Source organism: Gossypium hirsutum, chromosome A05 (assembly GCF_007990345.1).
Source record: "Gossypium hirsutum isolate 1008001.06 chromosome A05, Gossypium_hirsutum_v2.1, whole genome shotgun sequence".
In the NCBI taxonomy this organism is placed as follows: domain Eukaryota; kingdom Viridiplantae; phylum Streptophyta; class Magnoliopsida; order Malvales; family Malvaceae; genus Gossypium; species Gossypium hirsutum.
In genome coordinates this window covers 37605982-37622818 of record NC_053428.1, presented here as the reverse complement: position 1 = coordinate 37622818, position 16837 = coordinate 37605982, and the positions used below count along the sequence as shown (strand labels likewise).

Sequence of the window (16837 nt, the reverse complement as noted above, 5' to 3'; positions counted from 1 at the left end):
TTTTCTTTTCATTTATTTTAGGCATCAAAGTTAATAATATTTAGATTTGTGTGATATTCAAATAAAATCCTTTCAATAGCAATGATTTTAAAACTCAAACTTAATTCAAATATCTGAAAAAGAATCTACTCTAATTTTATTTTTATCCGGATAATCACCTTCATTTTGTTAACACTGGAAAAGTGATTTAAAAGTAAAATCAAAATCAAATTTGAAGGAAATATGTATTTTCCTTAGGCAAATTTGTGTGATTTTCTTATGGTCTGCTTGTAGTTTGAATTTGAGTAAAGAAACTTGATTTGAAAATTCATTATAAACTTTTGATAGCTTAAAATTTAGAATTTAACAATTTTCTTATAGAAAAGCTTGTTACAAAATAGAGGTAAATACAAAATATAACAATAAACAAACAATGCTCAGTCTAATAAACAAGCCTATAGGCTCGCCCTAAACAACAAGCTCCAAAGTTGAACAGGCTAGAATTTGACCTATTGAAACTAAAGCCAAAGCGAGTAAAATCATTCACAATTCAAACGGATGACATACAGAAAAGGCGACGAAGTCACACCACTAACGTGATCATGATGAAGAAACATCTTTGTCTTGATGAACAAACATCGCCAAAAGATGAGAGTCCCAAGTTGATACTAAAATGCTAAGAACACGATTGAGGAAGGAATAGGCCTAAAGACAGAGCTGCTAACTATTAGGATTTGTGCCTTTAGTGTAGCAGTTTTGCCATAAATTATTGTATTATTTTGAAGTATTTGATTAATCAAATTTCTACATGTTTTCATTATTCATTTTATGTATATTCTTGTTGGTTTTGCATGGAAAGCAAATTGTTAAGCAAATATCGGTTCATTGTTTACTTAAAGTTTAACTAATATTAAGTTGCATAACAAATATAATTTAGTAACGCAAAAGACAACTTATAATAGAAGGTAATCTAAATAGTCTATAAAGTCATGATGAGCCAGTGACTCCTCTTAGGACTATTATGTTATCTAGAAGTCTAATTAGGGAGGTAGATTGTGTTGGTTACCAAAACTAGACCGACTCCTAAAATAGAGATATAGATGTGATTGTTTAGACTAACAATACATTAAACTAGATTCAATATGAATTAATTTTAAATCCATTTATAGTCTAATTGCGTGAACAAAAATAATGTGTTGATTTCTATTATTATTTATTTGTGTTTTTATGTTTTTATTTAATTTTATTAAAAAAATTTATTTATAATAATTAAATGGAATTAAAAATCTATCGCCCCACCGGTTCCACTATCAATCTGATTTTTATAACATTTTGGTACAAAGCTAGGCTTTTCGGTTTGCAGATTGGATCTTGTAGGGTTTAGCATATTATTTTATATACAATAAAATGCCTTTAGCTGCCTTCTTTTGTCCCTCTTCCTTTATACCTAATCAAATCCGAATCGGCCATTGATTTTGGGTAATCCAGGATTGCTTAAGTCTCAAAATACCATGATTTATTCATTTATTCTTATTTGGACCCCCATTTGCACTCACATTCATAAAGTCTATGCTTTTGTTTCATAACATGGTTTTATCATCTTCTTCCTTTTTCTTTTTTCGTTTATTTTGCATGACGTAAGATGGATTTTCCACTTGAATTATTACTTTAAAAATAAAATAAATTTTTTTGTTATTTTGGGCATTTTTTCTTGGAAATAATCTACATATTTTAAACGGAATTTCAAAAATGCCATTTAATGGAGTGGAAAGTCTAAATTGATATATTAGGAGTATTATGATTCATCGTTTGCAATGCTATGCTTTAATAATAAAGTTGAGATTATAAAGATATTTATTATGTGTGAATTTTATTTAAATTTATTTTGATTTAGAGATGAATATATTTCAATTATCAATTTGATTATGTATGATAATGACTAATTTTAATTATAATTATTTGAATATGTAATTATAATTATAGCAGTAACTTAAAAAAATGTAAAGTAATATTCTATTAAATCCCTCTCCTATAATTTTCTCTTATGTATGTTAGGTTAAATTTTGGAAAAAAAAATTTAAAGTTTGACTAGTATAATACAAGTGTAAATATATGTTTAGTCAATTACAATATAAAATCTGACCAATATAGCCCATAACAAGTGAAGAGTTGGACAAAATTAGGCTAATTCAAAAAGAATAGAATAAAACCTATACATAACATACCCACATAATAAGAGTGAAATTTATATATTGCAACTGCAAATGATGAGACTTGAATAAATCTTAAAGACCCGAAACATTAACCTTTACCAATTGCGATGAGGCTTTGTCGATGAATCTTCTAAATATTTATCAAAGAACCATAATTTTGTTGTGGACTTTGTATGAAAAGGATATCAAAGTTTTGACGTGAAAATCAATCCCAAGTAGTGCATGATGTACATCGGTATATACCTATATTGTATAAAATTAAAATTAATTTTACATATTTTCATGATTCTTTATATGATTGATATTGAATAAGTTAATTAATTTATTTAATATAAATCATATATGTTACATTTTGAGTAATCAAAAATATCTTTTAAATAGTTTATTTATATAAATATATATATTAAAAATAATATTTTGCATCGATACAATAGAAATATCGCATCGATTTAAAAATATGTATAATAAATTTAATTATATTGATAAATTTAACAGTAAAAAATTATTCTTTGAAAAAAATTGTAACCATCTCAACAAAACTAAGATTTTGTGAACATGTAGAGAGAGAGATCCAGATGAGGAAGAAAAGTTTCACATGCATTGCCTGGAGACAACTTTAACTTGATCCAAAAACAAAAGCATAAAAGTTGAACAATTTTTAAAATTAATTAATTGTGAAATATACCAATTTTCAGAATGAAATAAAAGAAGATAGTTTCCTTTCTTTTTTTCATGACTTGGAAAGTTTTCTTACAAAGAAAAGAAATTGTTTTTATATGGCAAAACGGCGTGTATGAAGATGCAAAGGAGAAAAAGAAGACAAAAAAAACAAAGAGAAGGTTAACATCCTAGTAGTAATAAATAATAAAAATGAAAATCTCAATCAAATAAACTTTTATATATATTATGGGTTAGCATGATAAATGTATTTTTTTAAAATTTCATAAAAAGCTTAAAAAATTATCATACGTTTTTTTAATATTTAAATAAATATTTTATTATATTGAAAAATATTCTAAAACCAAATAGCAAACCAATGTTGTTTTGAAGAAAGAATGAAATGTAGGGGACCCACCATCTGATAAAGTGCATACAAGTGGACAGAAAATAGTCAAAAGGCTAGATAATGAGAGGCGGTCCAATTACAAATTATGTTGGATGGGTCCATTCAAAAATCTATGGATATGATTTGGGTTATTTGATTGGATAAATTCGATCTATTGTGACTACATTTGATTAGGATGAGGCATAAATTGGATTCTTGTGTTAATAATTAAAATTTATAGACACGTGTGTAAGTCTAAAGATGAATGAAAATGGAAACAGAAAAACATGATGATAAGACAATGGTGGGCGGTGCACCGCAACAAGGCAGTTGATTGTTGACTCACTCCATTTCTTTACATGTCAGTTTCATCTTCTTCTTCTTCTTTTTTGTAAATTTTCAATTAAAGAAGCGACAATGGAAAGTTGGGAACACCTGTTACGGAAAGAGTTGCCAATCCGTGATGCAGTCGAAAGGGAAACCAACCAAGCTGAAGGAGAATACATTTTGCGACCATGTCAGCTTCCCCAATCACAAACAAACTAAAAAACTGTAACCTAATAGTCTTAAAAGTAAAATTATTTGGATAAAAATACCAATTCAAAAAGTAAATTTGGGCAAAAAATAAAATCCATTTAAAAAATAAGTTGGACTTCAAGTAAGGCTTTTTTTTGCCTAGGCCCAACCAAAATTTGCAAAAAATAAAAAATATGTTATTTTCCCATTGTTTTGCTATTGATTCCTTATTGTTTCGTTATCATTTTATTATTATGTTGTTATTATTTTATTGTTAGTATTGAATATTATATAATTCTTATTTTATTATTAATTTTGTTATTATTTTATATATATTTGCTTGTTAAGTTATATTTATGTTAATGCTATTTAAGTATAAAGATTTTTTATTATTTATTTTCAATTTGTTAGGAAGCATTTATTTTAATGTTTTTAGTATTTTGATGTATTATATTTTAAAAAAACTAATATAAAAAAATTTAATATGGGCAGGTCGGGCCCAAGTTTTATCATTTTTATCTAAGCCGAGTTAGAAAAAAATTTAGGCCCATTTTTCGGGCTAGACCAAACTCAAGCCTATCAAACAGGCCTAAAATTTTGTCAAGGCACGGCCCATGGACTACTATATCAATATGTATTATTATCTATACTATTAACAAAATCGTTGATTCCCTTAATTCAGTTCATGTCATAAGTTATTTGGGTATCAATTCGGTTAGGAAATGATTAATATACTCTTTTATTAAATGACTACTATAATGATTTTAAGAGTAAACTATAAAAATAGTCACGAAACTATCATTACTTAATCACTAAACTTTTCGAAATTAAATATTTTGGTTATTCAAAAGCAAATTTGGGCTTTTTTATTGGTCTAATAATACATTTAGCCATCCAACATTTACACATTATATCAATTTGATCCTAAATATAAAATATTCAACAAATTTAGCCATCAATGCTTTCAAAATTTGTCATTTTAGTTCAAATTCTAAAAAAAAATCACATTACTTTATCTATAACTAAATAATCCATTTCCCATAATTTTATCTTCTATTTTGAAGTTAAGGATGGCAAGTTGAGCTCACTTTTTTCTATTTCAATTATTGAAATTTGTTTTTTGGTGATGTTTCTTATTACAAGTTAGTTGGTTGGCTGTTGCAGCCTTGCCAAAGATTTGTAATCAATTTTGCTTCATCAATTGTAATGCTTTAAATATTGTTACTATATGATGTTTTTTTCATTCCCTTTTTCCTTTTTTCATGTTGTGGGTTGGCAAATATGGTGTATAAAAATAGTTTATGCCCAAGACGATGTTAGAAATTTTATATTGAAGATAAAATTATAAAATTTTGAAACCTCAAGCTAAGATTTTTTGGTTAAGAAGGCTAAATTATTAATTTTTTAAAGGGTCAAAAAATAATTTATTTATTGTTTTGGAATTAGAACTAAATTGAAAATTATTGTAAATTTTAAGGGATAATTTATTGAATTTTTTAGAATTCGAACTAAAATGACAAATTTTGTAAACATTGAAGGCTAATTTTGTTGAATATTTTATATTTATGATCAAATTGATATAATGTGTAAGCATTGGAAGGCTAAATTTATTATTAGACCAATAAAAAAGCCCAAATCAACTTTGAGTGACCAAATCATAAAAATTAATAGTTCAATGACCATTTTTATATTTTACCCTTATTTTGATGGCCTTTTTGTTTTTTCATACTTTTATATAGTTTTTAATAAAAGAACTGAATTTCATATCCTTAGGGATTGAACTAGTGTTTAATGGATTTATTAACAAATTCTTTACCACTATACTAATAATAATTCTTAAGTAAACTTAAAAAATAAACTTTTAACATAAGATATTTTCTCTCACCAAATTGTGTATATATACTTACTATTAATAAAGTCTCAAACTGAATTAGTGTCACAAATCAACCAAACACCAGCTCAGTTAGAAAAATTATGAAATTATCTTTCCATAATTAAAATAAGTTATATTATTTGAGGGCATAGGTTAGTCTTTTTTTATTTTACAAAAACTAATAAAAATATACATATAGTGCAATTTGAACCACACCAATTGAATTGGTAAAACCTTAAATTTACCACTCAACTAAAACTTTATTTTAATATGTTTTATATTTTTTTTAATGAGCACAACTTATTATTTCCATCAGTTATATATCTATACTATTAATAAAGTCCTTAACTGAGTTGGTGTCACGAGTCAAGTAGGCATCAATTCGGTTAGGGAAATTACGGAAATATTCTTCCATAATTAAAACATTTTATATTATTTGAGGGTATTTTACTTTTTTTTATTTTAACAAAAAAAGTTATTCTATATTCTATGTTATTTTTAAACCATACGTTTCATTTTTATTGTATGTTATTTTTAACACACATCTCTGGTCTAAATTTGTGGTGTCAAACCATATGTTCATTGTTTATTATATATTATTTTTAACCACATATTTGTGTTCTAAATCCATGATTTCCACACGCATACGCATGTGATAAGATTTCTATAATAAATAATGTCACTAATTGTGTTGGTGTCACAAGTCAACTCAATATTTAATTTTTTAAAAATAAATTTTTAATAGTAAATTTTCTTTTCATTAGTTAGATAAGTTTTTGATGTGTTATTGTAAAATAACGATATCATGATAAACAATTAGAGTTTATCAGAAGAATAGGAACGTTTACTGCTAATAGAGTCCACTTAATATTCTTAATATGATGTATTTACCTATTTCAATTTTCTTTTACTCACAAGTTAAACTATTTTTTATTTTGATTTCGTATATATTGCGTTTATGTTGTTATTATTAGTTTCAAACCTTATGTTTCATTATTTATCGTATGTTATTTTTGAACACACACATGTGATCTAAATACATGGTTCCACACGCATAAGCATGTGAAAGAATTTCTAGTTATTATTGAAATATTTGATTGAGTTTGCTGTCACCCATTAATTGAGTCTCAACCCAATTGTCAAATTGCAATATATACATATAAAAAAAATTACTAAAAACATATGTACAATGAACCTGGACAAATTGTTGTCCAAATATAAATATGTATTTGGACAACTATTTGTCTTGTGTTTAGACAACTATTTGTCCAAGTACATTCTTAATTTGAAAAAGATATATTTTTAATTTATTATATATTTTTAAATATTTTTAAACTTATATTTTCCATGTGACAACTTCTCCATTAGATTGGTTAGCAATGGCATATCAACACCAGTTAATTATATTTATGTCGTAGCAAAGTTACCAATGTGATTGGCAAAATACAAGTTCAAATATTGACTAGGTAAAAAAAATTAAGTATCAACTAGATACAAATAAATAGGTTTAAGTGACAAAAGTTAATTAACCCATTAGTTAATAAAATATACATTTGATTTAATAGTATGCTTTAATTGGCTAAAAATTCAAATTTATTACTTAAAAGAATTCAAAATTTTGCTGGTTTTCTACCAATTTCATAAATCCCAATTTTTTTATTTTTTTAAATATCTATCAAATAAATTAATGTTATTGAAAACTGAGATGAGAAAAAAGCAGCGTAAAAGTATTGGGCTCAAATAAGAGGAGTAAATGCCCGAGATTTTGGTTATTGGGCTCAAATGGATAACTATTGGGCTTATGAAAAGTGAATTTGGTTTTTATTGATATGGACTAATATTAAAAGTAAAAAACCCATGGATTATAGAATAATAAATAAAATAGGTTAAATTGACGGTCCAATTGGTTAAACCAAAATTTGATGGTCTGACCAGTTCGATCACCGATATTGCTCTAAAAACATTGAGTAAACCTAATTGTCTGATCCCGTCATCTCAGACTACTTAACATTGGCCACTTTATTGCATCATCTTCATCTTTTAGGGTAAACAACACAGTTTTCCAAGTTTCTCAAGTTTTTCATTTTGAGTAATGTATAATAAATTTTTTTTTATTTTAAACACTCTCGTTGAAAACCATTTCCTTTTTAGGCACTAACGTTACAAATCATTTTCATTTTGGTTACCTATTGTTAATTCAATGTTATTGTACACTTATTTTAGTCACTCAACTTTAATATGTTTTCATTTTAGTCACTCATTTCTCTTTTTTAAAATTACTTGTAAATTTTTCAAAAAAATCTATATTTTTTACATAGAATTGAGTTATTTAACTATAAAGATGAAACCTAAATTTTTCTTTGTAACTCGGTTTTCTGTAAAAATCTGGATAATTCATTGAAAAAGCACAGGTTTTTCCCTTATCAGTGAAAAAAAAACCTAATATTAATTAAAAGAGGAAATATGAAATTAAAAAAATAAAATAATTTTTCCATGTAAAAACTCATTTTTTCCCTATCAAACCCAAGTAATTCCCTATCAAAATTCAATTTTTTTCCTTTTATTCCAAAAAAATAAAATTAATTATAGAAAAGGAATAAATTAAATGAAATTAAAAAGATAAAATGATTTTTTTCCCTATAAAAAGCTAAGTAATTTTCTATAAAACTCTAGGACTTTTTACCCTTTTACTGGGAAAAAATAAAATTAATTCTAAAAAAGGTAAAATGACATTTTTTTCAGGAAAAAAACACAAATTTTTCCATCTAAAACCCCAAGTTTTTTTCTATTTTACTAAAAAAAACTAAAATTAATTCTAAAAAAAAAGATAAAATAAGTAACCAAAATGAAAGCTTACAAAAGTTGGATCACTAAAGTGAGTGTACAATACCAATGAATTAATAGTAAGTGACCAAAATGAAAACAATTTTTAGTTGTACTGTCTAAAATGAATATGGTTTTTAAAGGTAGTGATGAAAATTTTTATGTTTTCCTTCCCAAAGATGAACATTTATAAAAGTTAGGTGAGTAATTGTGTAGTTTATCTTATTTTTAAGGTTCATATATATTATATCATTTTTAGGCTAAACTACACTAGTACTCACCGAACTATTAGTATATTTCTATTTTTCTCACCTGATTATGAAAAGTTACAAAGTGGTCATCTAACTATTTAATTTTATCTTTTTTTGTCACTAGCTGGTTAATGGTGACAACTTTTAAAGTTGGCATAATAGTAACTTTAATTCTCAACATTTATACACTGTGTTAATTTAGTATTGATTCTAAAAAATCTAACCCTCAAAAATTACACTATATGCAATTTGGTCTTTTTTACAATTTTATTTTTCTCAGTAACCCTTTCACTAAAATTATATAAAATAAATAAATTTATTAGCTAATTTAATTGAAAATATGCAAAAAAAATTAAAACACCCAAGATAATAATTTTCTTATTTTCTCATTATTTTAAAAATAACCCCCAATATCACAAAGAAAAGTAAAACTCTAAAAAAAGAAAAAAGAGACCAACTTACACAATGTGTAAATGTCGAGGGCTAATTTTTAAAAAAAAATTAAGACTAAACTGACATCATTTATAAATATTGATGGGTTAAGTAATTATTATATCAATTTTAAAAGCTGTCATCATTAACCATGTTACAGGCCAATTTGGCCTAGGTACAAAACAACCCACCAAGCTATACCCAAAAAAAAACCTTAGCACACCACTCCAAATAACCCAAAACCCAATTACAACCCTTACCCACTAACCTTACAAAACCATTACCTATTTAACCCATTTACAAACTAAACCAAATACCCCTAAGCCCAATATCCAACCCACATCATCAAACCCAAACCAACCTAATACCTAACCCTAATAAGCCCTTAGCCGAACCACCTGCCCACTTGCTTCTGACAGCACTGCAACACCGGCCACCAACCGGTCATGTCTCCACTGCCCATGCCCATCCCCTGCAAGCAATAAAGAAGACAAGACAGATATAATAGAAAATAGATGTAAAAAGGTTATAAAAACCCGAATTAAAAACTGTAAAACAAGTTGGATTTTCGGGATCAATACAAAGAATATTTCAATATACTCAAGAAGATTCAAAAAATATAAAGACAATACAAGAATAACATCCAAGCAACTGGATACCAAAGAGTGAAGAATCAGAAGTGGAAAAGCCTAAGGTGATTCTGTTTTTTTTTTTGTTTTAAATACTATTTTAGGTTCATTTTACATACACATATATTAAAACTACACCAAATATACAAAAATATAATACAAAAATTAAGCAAAAAAATAAAAAAATATAAAGTTTACCATTTTCCTGCCACCGTGCACGGTGGTCGGCGCCGGTGACGGATGGTGGTCTGACGGTCGTCCGGTGATCGGCCCATGGCCGAATTCCCTTCCCCTCTCCCTCTTCTTTCCTTTTTTTTTCTTTTCACCCTTCAAATGAATTTTTTTTTAAAAAAAATTGTCTTATATAGGGACCAAAACGGTGCGTTTTGGTCCCCCTATTTAACCTAAAACGACGTCGTTTTGGACCCGACCCGCTCCGATCAGGATCCGCGCGTTTTTTAAACGGAAGGGCTATTTGCGCATTTAGCCCTTCTGCTTTTTCATGAATTTACAATTAGGTTTTTTTGTTTTTAATTTGGCCCTGAATTCTGTTGAGCTTTTCAATTTAGTCGTTGGCCATGCGCATCGTTTTAAAAGCTTTGGGCAAATTGCCCTTTTAGCCCCCCACAGTTTCATGCGCGTTCTAATTAGTCCTTTCCTCATTGTTTTCTTTTAAATTAGCCCCAAAAATTAGTTTCCCAATTCAATTTAGTCCCTTTTTACCTTTTTCTCGTTATTCTACTTTAATTTTATTATTATCATCATTATTATTATTATTATTATGTGTTGTCATATATATATCTTTAATACATATATGAATATATTTAAGTAATATTATTAATAATTATTATTATTTCTAATGTGTCTATATTATGTATATCTATATTTTTATACGTTATATATACTTTTAATATTATATTTTATATATTATTATGCATATTTTTAGTATATATATATTTGTGAAGCATTATCAATAGTTTTTTTATATTTATTATTATTTTAAATATGTATATATTGTGTATATATTCTAATACTACATTATACATATATTTTTATATTATGCGTATATTTCAAATATTATATATTAAGTATTTCTAACATCCTTATTATTTATACCCATGTACGTACGTGCCTATGTATCGTATTAATGAATTCATTTTATATTGTTATCATTTCTAAGGTATATGTACATATCATCTATGTGTTATATATATTATGTATATATTTTCAATATTATTAGTCATATTCTTTATATACTATTCCATGTACATATTTCCATATCATCTTATGTATATATTACTATTACATTTATTTTATTCCTGCTATGTTTATTATTAATATTAGTACATATATTTTATTATTCTTGTACACATATTTCTTATCTAGTATTATTTTCATATATCATTTTATTATTATTATACCTATTATTGTCATTGTTATCATTTATTATTTTAATATTATGTATATATTTTTTTCATAAATGTCATTTACGTACGGTTCTTAATATTTATTTTATATATATATCTACATATTATGCATGTATTTTATCCTTACTACTATGAATGTTAGCATATATTTTATTATTTATGTATATATCTTTAATACATCTAGGTATATGTTTATTATTAATAGATGTTTTCAACATTATGATGTATATATATATTATGTAAATATTTTATTGTGTATGCATTTTTATATATTACGTCTATATATATACTTTTTAAATGTTGTATTTTTATATATATCACGTATATATTTCGAATATTATATAGTATATTTCTAATGCTATTACTATTTATATATATATTTCACGTACATATTCTAAATATCATTATTATGTATATATATTCATTGTTTCCATTTCATGTCTAAATCTAGTATTACGTTTAATATCGCATATATCTTTATCGTTTTTAATATATTTGTCACACTTATATTTGCTTCAACATATTTCTAGCTCTGTCATTTATTTATTTTTATCAATTTGCTTTGCATTATTTCGAAAATCTTATTCTCGTCTCCTAATTAATTTCCATATATAATGCAATGTACCAATTTAACATCAAGTCATCGATTTCATCGCTATGTTGGGTGAAATTCGCCGGCTTGTGTTAAAAGCGGGACACCGTTTTAAAAAACCAAAAATTTCGAATTTTAGTATTTCAATCGGATCGCGATTAAATATTAAGTTAAACTTGTATTTTTGAGAATCAAGACAACACGTGTTTTACAATATACCAATTTTGGGCGTCGCGAGAGTGCTAATACCTTCCTCGCGCGTAACCGACTCCCGAACCCTAATTTTTTTCTGGCTTTTGACGTAGACCTAAACTCGGCCTTCTTTTTTAAAAAAAAAAGAAATCTAATAGGTGTCCGATCACACCTAGGAAAAAGGATCGGTGGCGACTCCCTTTTTATTTCAAAATCAAACTTCAGTTTTCAAGTTTTCACTAAATCGCCACAATTAGCGACCAAGCTAAATTTTTTACGTCGCTACAAGCCAATTGGTGACCAGAAAAAACAATTGAACAATTGAGTGACTATTTTGTAAGTTTTCATAATAGGGTGACAAAAAAAAATACTAATAGTTGAGTAACTACTAGTGTTGTTTACCTTAATTTTTAGGGTAAACTACATAGATAATCACTTAACTTTCAAAAGTTTTCATTTTAGACACCTGATTTTTTTTTTACAATTTAAACACCTATATTACATAGTTTGATTATTTTAATCACTCCCGTTAAAATTGTAAAAAAATCTAACCTGAAATTATTTCTAAAATTTTGATTTTCCACTTCATTTAAATAAATAAATAACTTCCATTTATTGTATTTCATTATTTATGATAAACTGGTGAATTATTGTTTCATTGAAGAAGATTGGTCAGTTTTAGGTAGAAAAAGAAAAGTTCAAAATGTGTAAAAGAACCCAAAGATGTTCTTATACAATGAAAAGGAATAGAGAAGCTCATATTTGGATCTGAAACAAGCTTTGTGAACACATGTTTTTTAGTCATTTTTTAAACCAAAAATAAAAAAACAAACACTAGCTTTTTAAATTTTCCGATTTAGTCACTAAACTATTCGAAAACAATTTTTTTGGTTTTTTACAAAACATTAACAACCATTTAAAATTTGACGAAAGTGCTAATGTGGAGTTTTTTTTATTGGTCTTGTAATAGCCAATTTTGGCCCAAACCAATAAAACCAAAATAAACCCACCAAATAATTAAAAAGTCCATTTTTTTAGTCCATTTACAATATGTGTGGCCCAACATTTTAAAACCCATTTCAGATCCAAAATTAAAACCAAGCCCACTACCCAAATTTTAGCCCAAATCAGCCCAAACAAACTAAACCCTAGCCCTTTGCAAAGAAGAGAAAACAGCAGCAGCCCTAGCCCTCCAGGCATGCTGCTGCCGAACTCTTGGCCTCCCTTCGGCCACCACGCCCTGACCATCGCCTTTTCCACGCGTCGTATGACACCTGCAACAGAATCAAGATACAACAGCAAAAATGCACGCGATTGACAAAGAAATAAAGAGCAAAAGAACAAAAATCATAAAACCAACAGTTGGTAGATTGGCTTTAAAAGCCAAGATCTTTTCTTTGTAATCGGTTACAGACACTTACAAAACAAGATTAATCAAAAAGAAATAGAAATTCTTCGAAGGTGATTTTATTGCTTGCGTTTCAGTTTCTAATCTTTGTATTTTACTTTGTTTTGTTTTTTTTTCTTTTCATTTCTTTTTACATATGAAATAATAATACAAAGATAACAATTGTAAAGACGTACCTCCGATTCACTGTTTGGGGGTGCTCCGGCGTTCCCTCGCCGATTTGAAGGTCGTTGAACCCCTGGGGGTTCAGCCAATGGCCGTGGAAGGGAACAACGAACCAAAAAGGGGGTTTTCCCTTTTCTCTTCCGTCGCGATGGGCTATGAAGGCTCCGCCTTCGAACCAGTTCGGAAGAGGACCAAAAGGGCCCGTTTCACTCAACACCGACTGCCGTTCGAGGCATGGGCGAGGAGACGCCCCCGATGAGCCCATGGTCGGCCATGGGGGAGGCTAAGAGGAAAATGGGAGGGAGAGAAAGCAAGAAGCTCTCTGTTTTTTTTAAATGAAGTCTGAAAAATGAAAAAAAAAAAGGTTTTTTGGTTTAAATAATATTGATGAAACGGCATAGTTTCATTAACCCCCCCAGGCCTTAAAACGATGCCTTTTAGGGGGAACCCGCGGCCCGACCCGATTGGAAGAGAGACCCGCGTGTTTTTGAGGCCGAAATGGCTATTTGCGGTTATGATCCCTCCTTCTTTCCTACGCCATTTGATTTAGTCCCGCTTTGCATTTTTATTTTTTAAAATCTTGCCCTATTATTTTCTTTCATTTCTGATTTGATCCCTGGCCTGGACAAGTGAAACGCAGCGCATTAGACTTGGAACACTCCCTCATTTGGTCCTCTCGAATCTAAGCGTGTTTTGATTTAGTCCCCAGTGGCCTTCTTTTTTTATTTGCAATCGCTACCCTGAATTTTGGTCCATTTTCAATCACGTCCTAAATCCCTTTATTTCTTTTGTTATTTATCTGTTTTAAAATGTCTTATTATGTGCTGTTTCAAATATTCTGCATGCGGTTTGTTATTAGATTATTTATGTACATGCTTTATTTTAACTTGTTTTAATATTGATTATTTAAAATTGTATTATTATCCATTTTAAATTGTTTTTTTATATACATTGAGTGTACTAAGCTATTTTGTTATATTATACGTTTTTGATACTTTTCACATATCATTTATATAGTTTATTTCCAATTGTTTTTATACATATTATTAAAAAAAATGATGGTTTTGTATATTTCTATTATTATTATTATTATTATTATTATTTTCTTTAAGCTCCCTCTTATTTCAAGTTTTTTTATCTCTATGTATATATATATATTTTTTAAATTGACCTATATATATTGTTTATTTTAAAATTGTTTTCATACCTTATTTCGAAACCTATTTATTTATTTAAAAATGTTTTGTTATTATAATTTACTTTAATTTTTTTATATACATTGTTTCATACTTTCGTATGTATATATATATATATTATCTATTTTAAAATTACTCATGTGAATTCCTTTTTTAAAAAAAATTTGCTTTGTATAATATAGATTTTAAAATTCTTTTACATTATTTATTTTAAACTCGCTTCATGTATTATTCATTTTAAATTGTTTTATTATTTACTTTAAATTTTTTTATATATTATCAATTTCAAATTGTTATATCTATTTTTTTATTATATATATACTAGTCATTTCTTTGATGTCTTGTATATTAACTATTTTAAAATTTCTTTTACATGTACTCTATTTTTAAATTATTTTGAACATTGTTGATATTAAATTTCTTTTTCACATTATTTATTTTAAATTCATTTGTTATCATTTTAAAATTTATTTTACACTTTGTTTATTTTAATTTGCTTTATAACCTTTTAAATCGTTATATATTATTTAATTCATTGGTCTTTGATTATTAATGTTAGTATATAAATGATGCGTATCGTGAGATTATTGCCATTGCATGTACTATGATTCGTTTATTTGTACTTTCATATTATTGTCATTCGCTTGTGTAATATCTTTATTCATGTATCATCGTTCCATGTCGCACTATACTCTTATTTCATATCATCGCCTCATGAATTAAGCCTCGCTACATTTATCTAATAAATCGTTTTAACCTAAACGAATAATGCACGTTATTTAAATATCGTATTCGCTACTATTCAAAAACAAAAATTTCAAAATAAGGCAATGTTTTGCATTTTGGAGCGTCGAGGAATTGTGCCCTAACTTACGGGGTTTCGGTTTTCTCGATTGATTCTAAATAGCCAAATACCCTTTTGAGTTTTAAAATACACAGAATTCCAATTAAAATTAAAGACAACCTTGCGCTCGGGAAGTTCATGGTATTGTGTCCTAACTTACGGGATGTGATACTCCGATATCTCGAAACAAGGAAATGTTTAACAATTGTTTTGAGCTAATCCAAAAATTTTAAAATCGATGCTAATAAAAAGGGATCGTATTTTAAATCTATTCTTGATTTTCAACTTTCGACATTAAGACACTAACTAATCAATTCGGTACCAATCTTTGGGCGTGACGAGGGTGCTAATCCTTCCTCGCACGTAACCGACTCCCGAACCCATTCTCTCGAGATTCGTAGACAAAAAAACCCCGTTTTAATAAACTAAAATGTTTTATTAAAACAAAGGTGATCCGATCACACCTAATAAAGATCGGTGGCGACTCCCGTTTTAATTTTCATTTTTAAACAAGGTCGATTCCCATTTTCAAAAAAAAAATGGTTTCGACAGGTCTAATGCTAAATTTAGCTTCTAATGTTTACATATTCTATTAATTTAATCTTAAATATAAAAAAAATTCAACAAATTTAGTCCTCATCCTTTACAAAATGACAGTTTTTTATTTTTAAAATTTTTGTAACCTTTATTTCTCCATTGTGCTCACCTATATCAACTTACACTCCTAATAGTATGTCATCAATTAAAAAATTTTACATGTTGTCACATCCAATAACTCTCATCAGATCCGCCACCAACCTCGCCTCCTTCATCCTCTTCTTCGTTAACATGTTCATAATTAAATGAAAGGTGGCAGGGTTCAACCTACTGTTTCCCATCATAGTTTGAACTACATGCAACGACTCCTCGATCCTTTTGACCTTGCAAAGACGTGCGATGAGCAAATCGAACTTGTGTTTGCGCATGAGTCCTTTGTCTAAACAATATAAGGTTTGGATCAAAGGGTCGAAGATCAAGAGAAAGGATTTTGTATTAGTGATGAAGCTAAAGGTTTTGATGGTGTTGAAGCAGCCATCTTTCACATGCTTATTGAGGAGGCAGCCTATTGTCATCATATATCCATTTCGGTCGACTTTGTGAACTTGTCTGTGGTAGTCAGTTAATGTGGGCTTGTCAGGTCGAATGAGTTGGGATAGAGGAGAAAAGCCTAAAGAAGAAGCAAAGAATAGATCAGGGATTAGGGTATTGGTTG

At 27.8% G+C, this 16837-nt stretch overlaps 1 protein-coding gene across 1 annotated transcript; it reads right to left on the bottom strand.

Annotated features, from left to right (window-relative positions):
- Nucleotides 1–12894: 12894 nt before the first annotated feature.
- LOC107957416 (uncharacterized) lies at nt 12895–14262 on the bottom strand. The gene is made up of 2 exons (XM_016892934.2): nt 13557–14262; nt 12895–13246 (listed from the first exon to the last, which is right to left on the bottom strand). Exons 1-2 carry the CDS (start codon nt 13808–13810, stop codon nt 13114–13116), a joined length of 387 nt encoding a protein of 128 aa, XP_016748423.1. The 5' UTR covers nt 13811–14262; the 3' UTR covers nt 12895–13113.
- Between the last annotated feature and the right edge of the window lie 2575 nt (nt 14263–16837).